General features: G+C 45.6%; 1 protein-coding gene across 2 annotated transcripts in view; it reads right to left on the bottom strand.

The window, feature by feature from the left end:
* Positions 1-14,137, bottom strand: part of dcc (DCC netrin 1 receptor) — a 212,284-nt gene that overhangs the window by 89,269 nt on the left and 108,878 nt on the right. For both annotated transcript variants that reach the window (XM_035526723.1, XM_035526724.1), the window contains exons 6-7: positions 1,676-1,830; positions 1,090-1,210 (exon numbers count right to left, since the gene is read on the bottom strand). In XM_035526723.1, coding sequence (XP_035382616.1) covers positions 1,090-1,210; positions 1,676-1,830 — 276 coding nt within the window. The remainder of the gene's footprint in view (positions 1-1,089; positions 1,211-1,675; positions 1,831-14,137) is intronic.

Genomic DNA, 14,137 nt, shown 5'->3' with positions numbered 1-14,137 from the left:
TCAGCACACACAAGCTGCAGAACCTCCCCACTGGTAGACAGAAGCTGCAGGATGTCTCCACCAGCACACACAAGCCGCAGGACCTCCCCACTGGTAGACAGGAGCCCAGTGCTGCTCTGTGGAGCTGACAGTTAGTTACTGAGGCTTCCTGTATTGGAAGTGGCTGTGGAGATTCCATCAAATGTTCTTGCAGATGGGCATGAAAACACATATGCTTAGCTCCAGGAAGATGCGGTATGTGTATGTATGTTTGTGTGTGTGTGTGTGTGTGTGTGTGTGTGTGTGTTTAATTTCTGTGTGTGTTTGTAAAAGCCTACTGTCTTGATTCTATAATCTTCAACGCTCAATATGACAAACACACACACACACACACACACACACACACACACACACACACACATTTGCACACTCTCTGTCACAGTGCTACTGTCATCTGGCACAAAACATCTGTGAGCAGTCCTGTCTCACTAACTGCCCCACTGACCTTCCTGCAGGCAGTGTGTGTGTGTGTAAAAGCCTGTCTAGGTTCTACAATGTTAAACTCTCAGTAAAGCCCCCCCCCCCCCCCCCCCCCCACATTCACGCACACACACACACACACACACATTCTTGCACACGCACACACACACACACACATTCTTGCACACACACACACACACACACACACACACACACACACACACACGCATGCACACACACACAAACACACACTGTTACACTGCTACAGTCATCTAGCCCAGAACATCTGTGAATGGTCCTGTCTCACTCACTGCCCTACTGACCTTCCTGCAGGCAGTGTGTGTTTCTGTGTGTGGGAGTGTGTGTGTGTGTGTGTGGGAGTGTGTGTGTGTGTGTGTGTGTGTGTGTGTGTGTGAGAGAGAGCAGATGGACATTGGTGATAATGGCACAGCGCAGAGCCACAGTAACAGGGACTTGCAGGCGTGCTGCTAGCAGCCCTATAGCTGCTGATCTGAAGCCAGTGTTTTCTACTCCTTATAATACACAACATAAAAATTTGGATTTGAAAACTGATCTCAGATCAGCACTCATGGGCAGGTTTACACACGACACCCTTGTGCACTCCCTCACCTGGCTCTAGCAGGATAAGCTGGCCCATCGCCTGGGCATTGCCAGCCTCGTTCTCAGCCACACACTGGTAGAATCCCTCGTCCGAACGCACCAGGCCCAGGATTTGCAGGTTCCCACCGTCCTGGAATACAGAGATGAATAAAAACTCACAATTATTCAAAACCATGGGATCACAAATTATGGATTAAAGGTGTGTCTTCTGGGTTTTCATTGCTGAATGCAGTAAAGTAAAGATTAGATGAACGTATAACGTATAACGTATAAGTCATTACTTTCAACTGTTAATAATTATGCTAATTAATCATTCCTGTGTTTTGGGTATTAAGATAAAGAACAGCCATATTCCACCTCAGCGGTCCGTGTGATCACAGATAATCTTTTTACCATCTTCACTAACTGAGGATGAGTCCAGAGGAATTGTCCAGCTCCGAAGCAGGATTCTCCACCTTGCTTTAACCACAGGTCTCTCATCATCTCGCCATACATTCTTTTTCCTGTATCCCTCCACTTACATCATCTCTTTGCCTCTTTCTCTCTCATGCTTTCTCTCTCTCTCTCTCTCTTTCTCTCTCGCTCGCTCTCTCACCACAATCTGGAAGTAGTCGCTGGGGATGACCACTTCGCCGTTCTTCACCCAGTGGACGTCGGGCTGGGGGTTGCCTGTCACTCCGCACTCCATCTCGATGTCTGTGCTCTCATGCGCATAAGTGTTGGATGGGTAGTTCAAAAACTGCGGGGGCACTGGGGAAAAGAAGAGACAAAAGATCATTTTACAAATCCACCGCACATTTGATGGCTACCGCCAGGCTGCAGCTGTAGCAGCTATCCAGAGGCTATACAGGCTGCCCTGTTGTGTGTGTGTTTCATGCCTCCTTCCTATCTGGGACTCTTGTTCTCTGGTCAATAACTTGATACATCAGATAACAACAGATCGTATGTCTAAAAACATCCCAGAACTCATGAGTTCTGGAAATTTGCCCTCATATATGAGGAACAGAGCTGATAGTGCTCAGGGACTAATGCCCCCTAAATTCACCTGAAGACATCTGGGCATCTTTACAAGCATAATTCATGCGCATAATGTTATGTATATATATGCTATCCATGTATTTCATAAATAAATTAAACATAAGTAATTTTAATAATGTTAATGTAGTTCTTCAGTCTGTTTCTTCAGTCACTACTTATTCCAAAGTAAGATAAATAATGTAAATGGAATACTTGTATAGTAAAACTTTTCCTATCTCAGTTCACCTCACTATCACAGAGCTCCTACCCAAGTGTCCTTGTCTGAGGTTCTGGGGGACTTGCTGAAATAAAGGCTTTACGGTTCACTCACCTTGTGCTTCATATAAGCACTTAACCAGACTGCCAAAGCTCTGCTAGCTGTATTTCACTCTAAACTAAAGACAACAGCCGGGTCAGATACCAACACAACAAAATGTCCAGAGGATACGTCTGAGAGCAGAGAGATACTTCTTCTGATTACCCAATACATAATGAAATCCTACAGATTAGCTGGAATGTGTGTGTGTGTGTGTGTGTGTGTGTGTGTGTGTGTGCGTGTGCGTGCGTGTGTGTGATCGGATTTGAGTAGTCATGCTTCACATGTTTGGACAGTGTGATAGAACTTGAGGTCACAGTGTACATCCATGTTTCCATCATCCAGGACAGTGTGGAGATTGGAAACATAATCCTCTCACAGGTCTGCCCTCAGGAAGCGCACAGCTGCCCTCGAGACCCAGAGCTCTTCAGTGTGTGGCGAGGACATGTCTGTTATGATCACCACCACCGCAAAACCATTAAGTCTGCCAACAGCCTTTTCATCGTTAAATAAAACATTCCTAAATATAGAACCTACATTGGAAAAACAAACGTTTCATTGGAGTGGTCCACAAGAGCTCAGATTCAAACATTTTCTCTTCAGATATGGAGAACACATATCACCAGGAAAATTAGTTATTGATTTCAGTCTTCATGGAGACCGCCTGAGTTTTCATCTAAAAATGTGCTCTCTACTTAAAATGATGATTGCACACCGTTGTCAGATGTACAAAAATCGACTGGATTGCTGTGTAATTGAACTGAGATGGACGCATGATGTCATCAAAATCAGTATTAAATTTATAAGAATCACAGACAAGGCGATAAGTGGATTTATGCAGATGGACTCACAAATGGAAACGACCCAAAACGCCTACAAACACCAGGAGTCAAGAGAACGGAGAAGCAGTGTGATCGAGAAAGTAGAGAAGACAGAGCAGGGAAAGATCTGAGAGGCACAAAAGTAAACAACACAGCTCTGCGTCACAAAATTAAATGTCCTGACACAGATTCTGCCAGAGAGAGAATAAGAGAGTCAGAGAGAGAGAGAGAGAAACTAAAGTATAAGAGCTCTGAAATGACACGAGCCGGCCTAACTGTGCAAACTGGTCATTTCTGGGATGCGTCCTGCAGCCTGACATGACACTTAGCCTCACCTCCATCACTACAGCATGCCGTGGCAGCTGACAGGCAGGGTGGCCTGTAACCTGAGCCTCATCTCACTCCATCCACCCCAACCCAGCCCTCCACCCCACAGTGTGACCCTCGGGCTCCTGCTGATGGAGGACCACCCAGCCATGTCTGTCACACCAGGAAAACTAAAGTAAAGGGAGGAAATGGAAAAACATTGCTGAGAGATACGCTGCAAAGATGACTGTCAGCTGAAGAAGACGCTCAATTTACTGCACTCACAATTCAGTTAGGTGCACATGCAACGCTCACACAAGAGTGTATGCACGCACGTACACGCACACGCACACGCACACGGACACACACACACGCACGCGCGCACACGCACACGCGCACACGCACACACGCACACGCGCACACGCACACGCACACACACAGACGCACACGCACGCACGCACGCACACACACACACACACACACACACACACACACACTCCTCCCAGTCACGCACACACTGCTGGAGCCCACGCCTTCAGCTGGCTTCTCAAAGCCTTTAAACACTCCCAGTCCTGCTGTGCTCCTCCTCCCTCTCTCCCCTCCTGTGAATCTGCATTACAGCCAGATGAAAGGGGCAAGTGCGTCTCCCCCTCTCCCACCCGGGGCCTCCATGGACGTGCGTCAGGCACTGCAGGGACGATCACTGGAGGTGGCGACCCCTGGCCGCAGGCGGAGACCCCCGCAGCCTCCGAGCACGTGGCCGGTGCGGCGACGCCCGAGGCTACCCACCTCCCCCCACCTTCAGCCAAACTCTGGACTCTGTTGCGGCCTCTGCTCTGAGCGATCCCAAGAGGAAGTGTTGTGGTCCGAGAGTCGGGGGGCTTGGTTCCTCTGTGCCTCTGATCGTAGCTGGGGAGGGGGTTTTACACAACACCATTGATATGTCATTAACTGTGCCTCCGTCACCTCAGTGGTGTATTGCACTAATTAAATGTTAACGATTATCATTAAACTGCAATCCCCTCCTCAAGCACCATTTGCGAAGGGTTCGGACACTATGGACAAGATGCAAAACTCGGAATATTTAAGTGATAGGTCAATTTGTCTGAGCGGCACCTTGGCTTGCGCTGTTGTGACGGGGGTCGCTCGGGAAATGGTGGCACTCGGAGAACTAGTTCACACAGTGGCCGCGTAATGCGCGTGTGTTCTCCTGCAACTGTGGAAGCGCCCTCGCCACGATGGCATAGGGATGGACGAAGAAGGGAGAAGCCTCAAAACGGATACGAGGGAGGGAAGATGGAGGAGACGTGGCCCAGGTGAGCACGTGCGCACGCGTGCGGAGCATCCGGAGAGGGTGATTAGCATGACAAAAAGCCATGCAGGAGAGAATGGCCATTTTATACAAGCTGATCTTAATGACTCTGTCCCCATCCCATTCAAATGCAAAAATACCCATGCCACTCATTTGAATAAACATCTGGTGTGTGTGTGCATGCACATTTGTGTGTGTGTGTAAATACTGTTCTCTACCAAGAGGGTCTCCAGGGGCCTCAGTGATAGTGGGTTGCACCACTAGGGACTTTTCGGCAGCCCGTGACCTCCAGTCTCCGGCTGTGAGTGTGTGTGTCTGTGTGTGTGTGTGTGTCTGTGTGTGTGCACATCTAAGTAAGGTGCTGGACCCCATCACACATGCCTGAGGGCTGTGTAAACACAGCAGAGCTCGGTAAATACAGGGCACACTGCTTGTTATGACTAAGTCGGATTTCAATTTGCACTTTCAAACAGAAATGCATTATTAATGGATTGAGAGGGAACAGCAAACATAGACACGGCCACTATTCCATAGTGGATTAAGGATTATGCTGCAAAACGCAAACTAATTATTCCGGTTTGTTGCTGAACAGCATTGGAATAACAATCAAGTTCATTTAATATGCACTTTCTCACTGGATTTGACTTTTCTATCTAACAAGCTATTTTTCCCTAAGCGTTGGTGACCTTGTTTTCCTAAACAGGAATCTAATATCCGCAAGATGCCTCACTGCCATCAAAAAGTACTTTTTTCTGTTTTGTTATTTGTGATGCAGGAGAATGTAATAATATTCTCAAGACCTCTATCTCTGCCATGTCTGTGCCATATGCAACTTTAAAAAAACATCATCCATGAATAGCATTACATTTGCCAATCACACTTAAGTTTACAGAAGTACATTACCCATAAAGCCTTGCATAGCTCTAACATTTGAAACTGTTCAGGTCAGTGGGGCTCAAGAACTAAAGATGAAGACATCTGGACTCCTCTAACCACTTAATTCGAACACAAGTCACGTTTGTGGTGAAGTAAAAACGTGTCACTTCATTCAAATCCAGTTGTTACATGAACACTGAAACCTGAAAGACAGCATTAGAGTGTTTTCAAATTTGGGTATTTGGGTCATTTCACCATTTCAGTTGGTTTTCTGAGTCATGGCTCCTTTTGAATATGTGAACATGTCAAAGGAACTCAGGTCCCTACAATCGGACCTCAGAATGAACTGAACTCAGATCACCTCCCGAGGTGGTACAGCACGGTTCATCTGTGGTCTGTGGTCCGCGGTCCGCTTAACGGCCGCCCCCTCTGAGGTGTTTATTTACACTGAAGCTTCTCATATGCAGTGACAGTGGTCACAGGCGAAACACAAATTCGAGAAAAGTGTGCGTGTGTTTCTGCAGCCGCGTTTACAGTCTCCTCCACACCTGTGTCCTCTTTGGGTCTGGGCGTGCTAGGTCACTTCAGTTTAGACTGTCTCCTTTTATCCATTTCGTGGAATTGTAGCAAACCCAAAATAACACCAGCGTTAAACGTGGCCATCTTGACTACACTAACAGTAATTCATTGTTACACAGATGGGGCTGAGATCTAAAGGGCCTGTGTGAATAACAATGGGTCTGAGATCTCATCAGTGCTAAAGAGAAGTGAGTCCTCTTTTAACATTTTTTTTTGTCTTCTGAACATAAAAAAAAACTGAGGTCAGCCATTGCTTGGTTCCCTTTCTGGTTCACTTTGGAAAAAACGGAGGCTAGTTTATATAAAAGCGTGCATATATTGTTATTATTATATTTTTAGTCACATTTATATGGGGCCTTTCTCAAACTCAAGGACGCTTTACAGACAGAAATAAGATGAAATACACTGAAATCTCTCACACACCGATGAGTAGCAACACAAGTTATGAAGAGCTATAGATGTAAAACTGTTATATCAAGAAATGCCAAACCAAGCTGCTCCGTGCATCAGCTTTGAGGGTGTGCAGCTTGGTAGATTTCAATCACCTGCTCATTGCAGATAGCTTGTCAAAGGCCCTTAAAATACAAACTACATATGACACAGTAGGAATGTGATGGCACTTCGATTGGATGGCAGGTCTACGGGCTGCACAGGCTATGTGTTTCCTACCCTGTCTCAGCGTGTTTGGCACCACTGGCCATGCGCTCAGTAATGCTGTCCTGGTCAGCAAAGGCTCTGATTTCCACTGACACTTATAACCGAGTGTGAAGATTTGGAGCGATACTGCCATTTCCACAGATCCGAACGGAACCGATGCTGACTTAATGTCAGTCTGATGCTGACTTAAACTCTGGGCATTTGTAGTTATTATTAATCTCAATGTATACTATTCACTAACCACTGTGAATTATTCAATAACTACATTAAATGAATGAAAGTTATGCCGTTATTAGAGTGAGGTAATGTAATGGAAGGTAATGTGACTCTGGACTCTTGGAGTCCTACAATTCAGCTCACATTTTAGTTTTGTTATGGTCCGAATATGTTTATATTATCTGAATTCTCAAAGGAAAACAATGCACTGTTTTTTCAATGGACGGTTTTCGGTTAAAGGGAAACAAACTGTTTAGCTCTATGTTCGGGTTCATGCCGTCGAGCAGCTGAATGAATGTGAAGCTGTATTATGACAAGGTGAAATGCAGCTCTCTGGGCCAGACGCTCGTCTGGGCTCCATTTCACTGCGCGAGCGTTCAGAGCTTGAGGTGCTTTGCACTACAAGCAAAGCAGTGAGTTTTCCACATACACAGCTCCAGTAGCACCAGTGCCTGCCTGCCTGCCTGCCTTCACCGACACACTGGGCCCCTGAACACACGGGTACAAAGCGCTGTGGGGTCTGGCATTGGCTTGTCCACTACAGCCAATTTGCAGGGGACAGGAGAATACAGTTCCACTCTGATTAGACAGGGTCTCTGTCAAGGTCCTACTGAAGCCTCACATACAGGCGCGCAAACACGCGCACACACACAGCTTCCAAATCTATAGGTTCAGAGCACTTTCATCCACTACAAGTGGGTCTGGCAGGAGACCTGCTCTTTGCTCTTCCCAATTACGATTAAACTGGGATTAAAGTAAGGGATTTCTTTTAGTTGGGAAGGTTCTTAGAGTCTTTTTCTAAATGGGTCACTGACAGGGCAGTTCACACCGCGCAAACAGACCATAGCTGTCTGGACGGGTGAACGCAAGCAGAGTGACGTGTCCGCTACCAGCCACAACACAGGGGCTTCTACAGTCCCTCTGAACTGTCATGTCTGTGTCTCTATCCCACCAGAGCATCAAAACCAGCAGGGACTGAGGGCTCGGAAGCTGTCCGACGTTTTTAGTCTTGACTGACGGCATCAGACGTATCACCGGCAACGGAGAAACACCAGGCAAGAAAACCAACCTACTATCAGAAAACAAAGTTTGACAGGTCTTTCCTTCTTTTTTAAACAGGCTTTATGCTGACACCCCATCGATCAAACGGCCCGGGTCCACTTCCAGCACCTCTCTGGAACTGCTGTCGTTTCCTGTGTGTACATCCTGATAGTAGCGGCCGTTAATGATGAAGCGATTCATAGCGGTGCGCTGCTGGAGGTGCCCGTCGCCGGCTCAAAATTTTGCTAACGCGGTGACAATAAATTCGCTCGGCTTATGTAATTAATCATCGTTGGCCCTGTGCTGCTTCTTGCAGGATTACGGCGGCGCTAAGGCGCTTTTAGACAATTGCTGTCTGCCGGCTAATGAGAGGCAGCCACAGCGAGAACGATGGCGGCAGCGCGCCTAGCCGCGCGCAGGGCACGAGCCACAGCTGATCGATACCGACTTCATGTAAAGTGCCGAATCCATAGATCAAATGCGAGCAAATGTGACATGAGCAGCACGGAAAAGAGACAGATAAATGTTTAAATAAAGAAGTAAAGAGAGATAAGGAGGGAGGGAGAGAGAGAAGAGCCTTTGACATTTTCTGTGGTAAATTAATTGGGCTGTTAAAAGAACGTAATGAGCATCACTGAAGTCATTATTATCGGAAATAACAAACATTCATTATCCAAATCACAGCTAGGGGCACTCCTGTGGCTGACACGCCTGCTAGCCGGCGGCGCGAATACAGCTGAACTGGCAGATAAGCGTGCTGCAGACATTAGTCTGATGTGGGGTCTTCAGAGGGGCCACTCCGCCGACTCCATTAGGACAGTTTAGCAAACGCGGCACGGCACGGATCGATCGCAGTGCACATGCACAAACATTCCAGGCAAGAGCCAAACGCATCCCTCCGGCCCGCGTGGGAAACAGGTGATTTTGGGAGTCATTCCTAGAAAGACACGAACACACACGCACCGCCCACTGATTCCTCATTCATTTTAATATTGATTTTAAGCCGCGGCTATGCTGAGTCCGTATGCACATGAAGTGCGTTTTCGCCCGGACAGGAGGTGGAGTTTCCGCGCTTTTGAAGACCTTCGGTCCACGCCACAAACGTACTCCTGTTCTCGGGTGCTAACTGCTTTTGTCTCGTTTTTAGACGTTGCTCTCTCTGCCAGAAATAAGATACCGGAACATTCTTTCAAAGACCAAAACAAAACAAAACAAAAAACAAACAAACAAAAAAAAAAATTCCACAAAGCTGCAATGCTGCAACTAGAACTCCGCAGTAATCTCAGGTATTATGGAAATGCAAATCTATTGTAATCCACAATTCATTTTAGTTGCTGTAATCCCAGTCTAATAGCATGTGTTTAATTTGGTAAGTAACCATATTCAGAGATATGCTTCAGAAAAGTGGCACCTATGGAAAATACATTATACGTTTATGCAGTAGAGATGTGTAGAAATCCCAGTGTGTGTTTACATCTGTATTTATTGAGGCAGCAATATTTGTATTCAGATGAACGGGCATCTGTTGGAAAATGTGGTATGGGGTTTTGGGACATCAAACAAGTGTGTCAAAACTACACTGCTAACTATGGGGTAACTAGTAGACAACAGAGCCAGCAGTTGTCTTTGAAATGCTTCGTAGGCCTACTATTACTGATGCCGTTGCCTACATAAGCTGTTTTTTAATCAGCGGCTACGATATATGATACACTATCTATCCAACTAGTATAGAAATAGCCGCGTCTCCATCATGGCCCGAGTACGCATATTTAACATGCTTCATACGGATTCCTTTACTCCAGACACTGTATCAGGCTACGGCTCTGAGCATTTCTCACAGATAATGGCACAACACTCATGGTTTTGTCTTACCGTACGGTAAGATGCCTGCCGGTTTACACACAAATGACCTGTTGCGGTGTTGCATGCCAATTTCCCCTTCACCAAATCCTGCCCCCTTTGGTTACTGTTGCTAAGCCCGTCAAATTCTCGCACCCGCCATATTAATCAATGACATTTTCAACGATATCAATGAGAGATATTCCAAAGGAAATAATAGCAAATTTCTGCAATAATGGTTATGAAATATCAAAGAAAAGCAGACATAAAGGACCACAATGTGCATTTGAGAGGTAGATTTCCAATCATTTGTCAGCATAATATAAATTATATTATGTGAATGAGGAAGATATTAAATAGAGGGAAAAACTCACTGGCCTCAATGGTAGTCAGTACTGACAAAGAAATGCTGTGTCCTTTCAGGCTGATTAATACCGGTACTCTGTCTAATTAGTTAATTATGAACCACTATGTTCTGATTTGCACACCAACCTTTTTGTTGGAGGTTTCAAGATATAAGATTCAGGATTCAGGGGTTTTATTATCCTGTGCCCAGAAAACAGTCAGTTCCACGGAACAATGACATTCCTATTCTGCATTCCTTCCATAGCCAGCTAAGAAAAGAATAATAACATATATAAATATGAAAGGAAAAAAAGAAGCAGGATATAAAATAAAGGATCAGTAATAAAATAGAGGATATATTATGTACGCATGAGGTAGGCTATACAAGCATGCGCAGCAAAAGACACTGAAGAGTGTATTAAGAGTAAAGTACAGTGTGCAAACTGAAATGTGGTGCTTGGCCGAGAGCAGCAAGCTGTTTGAATGTTCTTAAAGAAAAAACCTGTAGTACAAGTGTGTCATGGACATGTTGTGCAGATGCAATCCAGTCTCCAGAAGACCCTGGTGCAGTAAACATCCAGTGATAGAAAGGCAGTTCTTGTGATGGTTCTGGCAGTCTTCACCAACCTCTGGAGAGCCTTTCAGTCTGACTGTGAGGCCACTGGTGAACATGTTGGTATTTATGGAAGACTGTCCTGGTACTATAACTACAGAGCAGCCACATTCCCTTCTATATGCTGTCTCATCACTTCCATTGATCAGTCCAAGGAATGTAGTATCGTCAGCAAGTTTGATACTGGTGCTGGTCTAGGAGGCGGCACAGTCATCGGTGAAGAGAGTGTAGAGCACAGGACTCAAAATTTTAAATTTGATTTCTTAAAAGAAATCACAAAGCTACGATAGTAATGGTTATAGTAACATTCCGTAGTTTCTTATTTTACTGTTGTTGCAGTCAGGATAGCATTAGCTTGTTTCTGGTGTTAAGGCTGCTGGTTAGCAGTGTTTTATTTGGAGGTTGCTGAAACTATCTTTAAGTGTTAAGTGCCCAGGCAGTCATCCATTTGGTGTTCATCCTGATATTTATGTGTGCCTGCACTCTAACAGCTAAATGTTCTCATAAGTGCTTTACTGCTTATTTAGCACTATACATGGCATTTTCTGTTATCAAACAAATATCCAAGCACTGAAAAGGGTGTGCCAGTTCTTTTGCCAAATCAATATTGCTGTGGATTATGTTTCATGACTAAAAGATTTATTCCTGTTTCTTTGTTGGCCAGCAATCACAGAGTGCACAGCAGCCTCCCTTGTGGGGCGGGGCTTTGGAGGTGGGGCTAAGGCAGAGTGGCAGGGACTTTTTCAAGTTAAATCCACTCTTCTCAGTCATACTGACTGCAGCTTTAAGAAAAACACTGGCTATTTCACAAAAAGGTGTATTCATAAAGAAATATTCATAAAACACCCCTATTTGTGCTTTTCTGAATAGCATATTTAGGTTATGCTCCAACCTTATTACACAGACACATAGATAGATAGATAGATAGATAGATAGATAGATAGATAGATAGATAGATAGATAGATAGATAGAGTACACAGAATGATGTCTCTGTGTGCTGGTTCATCTCTCTCTCTTTCTCTCTCTCTTTACAGTAAGACAGATTTGAGTGACACCAGGTAATCAGACCAACCACCCCCCATCCCACTCCACCACACACACACACACACACACACACACACACACACACACACACACACACAATATGTTCCTTCCTCCTCTTGGCTACTGTGGTAGATAAAGCAATCCCAGGATGCTGGCTGTTAGCCAGACACCCCTGGTGAGTACAGACTTCATGTATGGCTTCAGTAAGACCCCCGCTGTCAAATGAACCAGCAGAGGCCTGCCCAGAGCAATCACGGCTCCCAGAGAAGGCTTGCCCATACAGCCTGGCCCACACAAATCATTCACTACCCAGACAATCAGTGTCACTGACACTTCCAAAGACAACACCTTTGGCTCAGAGAATGATTTATGCTGCATGAAAATGTAATACAGGGTGGTATATGATGTTACTAAGGGTGGAAATTAACATTTCCACCCCCCACCTCCACCCCCCCCCACCAAACCCCCCCCCCCCCAAAAAACAAAACAAAACAATGACTTAAAGAAAGCAAAGCTAACATGGCTAATGCTGAATGAATACTAGCAGGATACTAGTGCTTGGCTGAAATTGTATGCGGTACAGTTTTAGCTTCAGGACCAAAAAACTAAGAGGAACAGATGACACATGATGCAGATTTGATAATGATCTGAATCAATCGCTTTGCTGAACTTTGAAGCCCCGGTGTGAAAAGCCGGACCTGTAAGACTATGTTCCTCACCTCTTCACCATCCAGCTAGGACTGAAACATGAAGACAGAGATGAAGAGTATCTGAAAATAAGTTATGGTCATACGTCATCGTGCAGTGTATCAGTGACACACATCATTTATAACTAATCTGCACCCGTAATGGCTCTGTCCTCTCGACCCGGCTACATGCTCAGAGTAAATTTGTGCCAATATGTTATCATAAGGGAGGAGTACTGAAAAGTGTCATGTTAGCAAGGCCTTAACCAGGGTTGGATGGAGCATAGTGGTCACACTGTGATGTACGTGTGATGGAGTAGGTGTGTGGTGGAGAGTGTGTGGTGTAGAAGGTGCGTGGTGTAGAGGGTGTGTGGTGTAGAGGGTGTGTGGTGTAGAGGCTGGATGGTTCCCAGGATGGAGCTCTGATGTAACACAGATGTAGCAGCACACTGTAAACTACGTGACTAGAGAGTTAGCAAGAAGCTTTCATCCAGCCTCGGACATCACCCACTCTACAGCCTAGGATCAACAGTCCTGGATTGGTCTCTCTCTCTCTCTCTCACTCCACCACTGCTTTTAATGACTTACAATTTCTTATATCCTGTTTCTTTCAACTTGTTATTGTTTACATGATTGTCAGCACTTCTCTTTTCATATATTTTTCATTTTTGCTTTCTCCTTTTTTCACATCCAACAAACAGCATCTACGGCCAGGTAAACACTTTGGCTCCCTTTTAATATTACAGCTGGCAGCCCCGCATGCTGAATTCTGCAATATCTTCGGGTCATAAATTCCAAGTAGAGTAAAGCGGCAACAACCCTGCTGTTTTGTGCTCGACTACAGAGTGCTCTGCAGGTCCCGTCCACGCTGCGTCGCCTGTCTGCCTGGGCCTTCCAGCCGCTGCTGCGGCGGAGGGGAAGCACTTCCATTTGTCCCGCTCTAAGCGGCGTCTTCTAGGGCTGCCACAGGCGGAAGAGAGGAGAGGTGATTCTGGGGAGGCTGTTCTGTTTTTTTCTCTCTCTCTCTTCCTAACACACACACACACACACACACACACACACACACGCACACGCGCATATGCACGCACAAACGCACAGGTCACACCGTTATTAGGTATAAGTGTGTATTTTGTGCATGCATGCATGTGTTTAGCATGTATTTGAATGCCTTGTGCTGCGTTATTAGACATGAATGATGCAGTATAACCAGAAATGTCCAGTCATGCATATGTTTGTGCAACCCCTCTTACCACTGCAGCCTCTGCCTAACATAAGCTCCGAGTCCAAACCTCAGCACTGTACGGAGCGATGCTGCTCTTCATCCATGACACACGATACTATAACAGGGCCACTCTGAGATGATATGGATTATTATATAAAAAGATAAA

Source organism: Electrophorus electricus, chromosome 6 (assembly GCF_013358815.1).
Source record: "Electrophorus electricus isolate fEleEle1 chromosome 6, fEleEle1.pri, whole genome shotgun sequence".
NCBI classification, from domain to species: domain Eukaryota; kingdom Metazoa; phylum Chordata; class Actinopteri; order Gymnotiformes; family Gymnotidae; genus Electrophorus; species Electrophorus electricus.
This window is presented reverse-complemented; position numbering and strand designations above follow the sequence as displayed.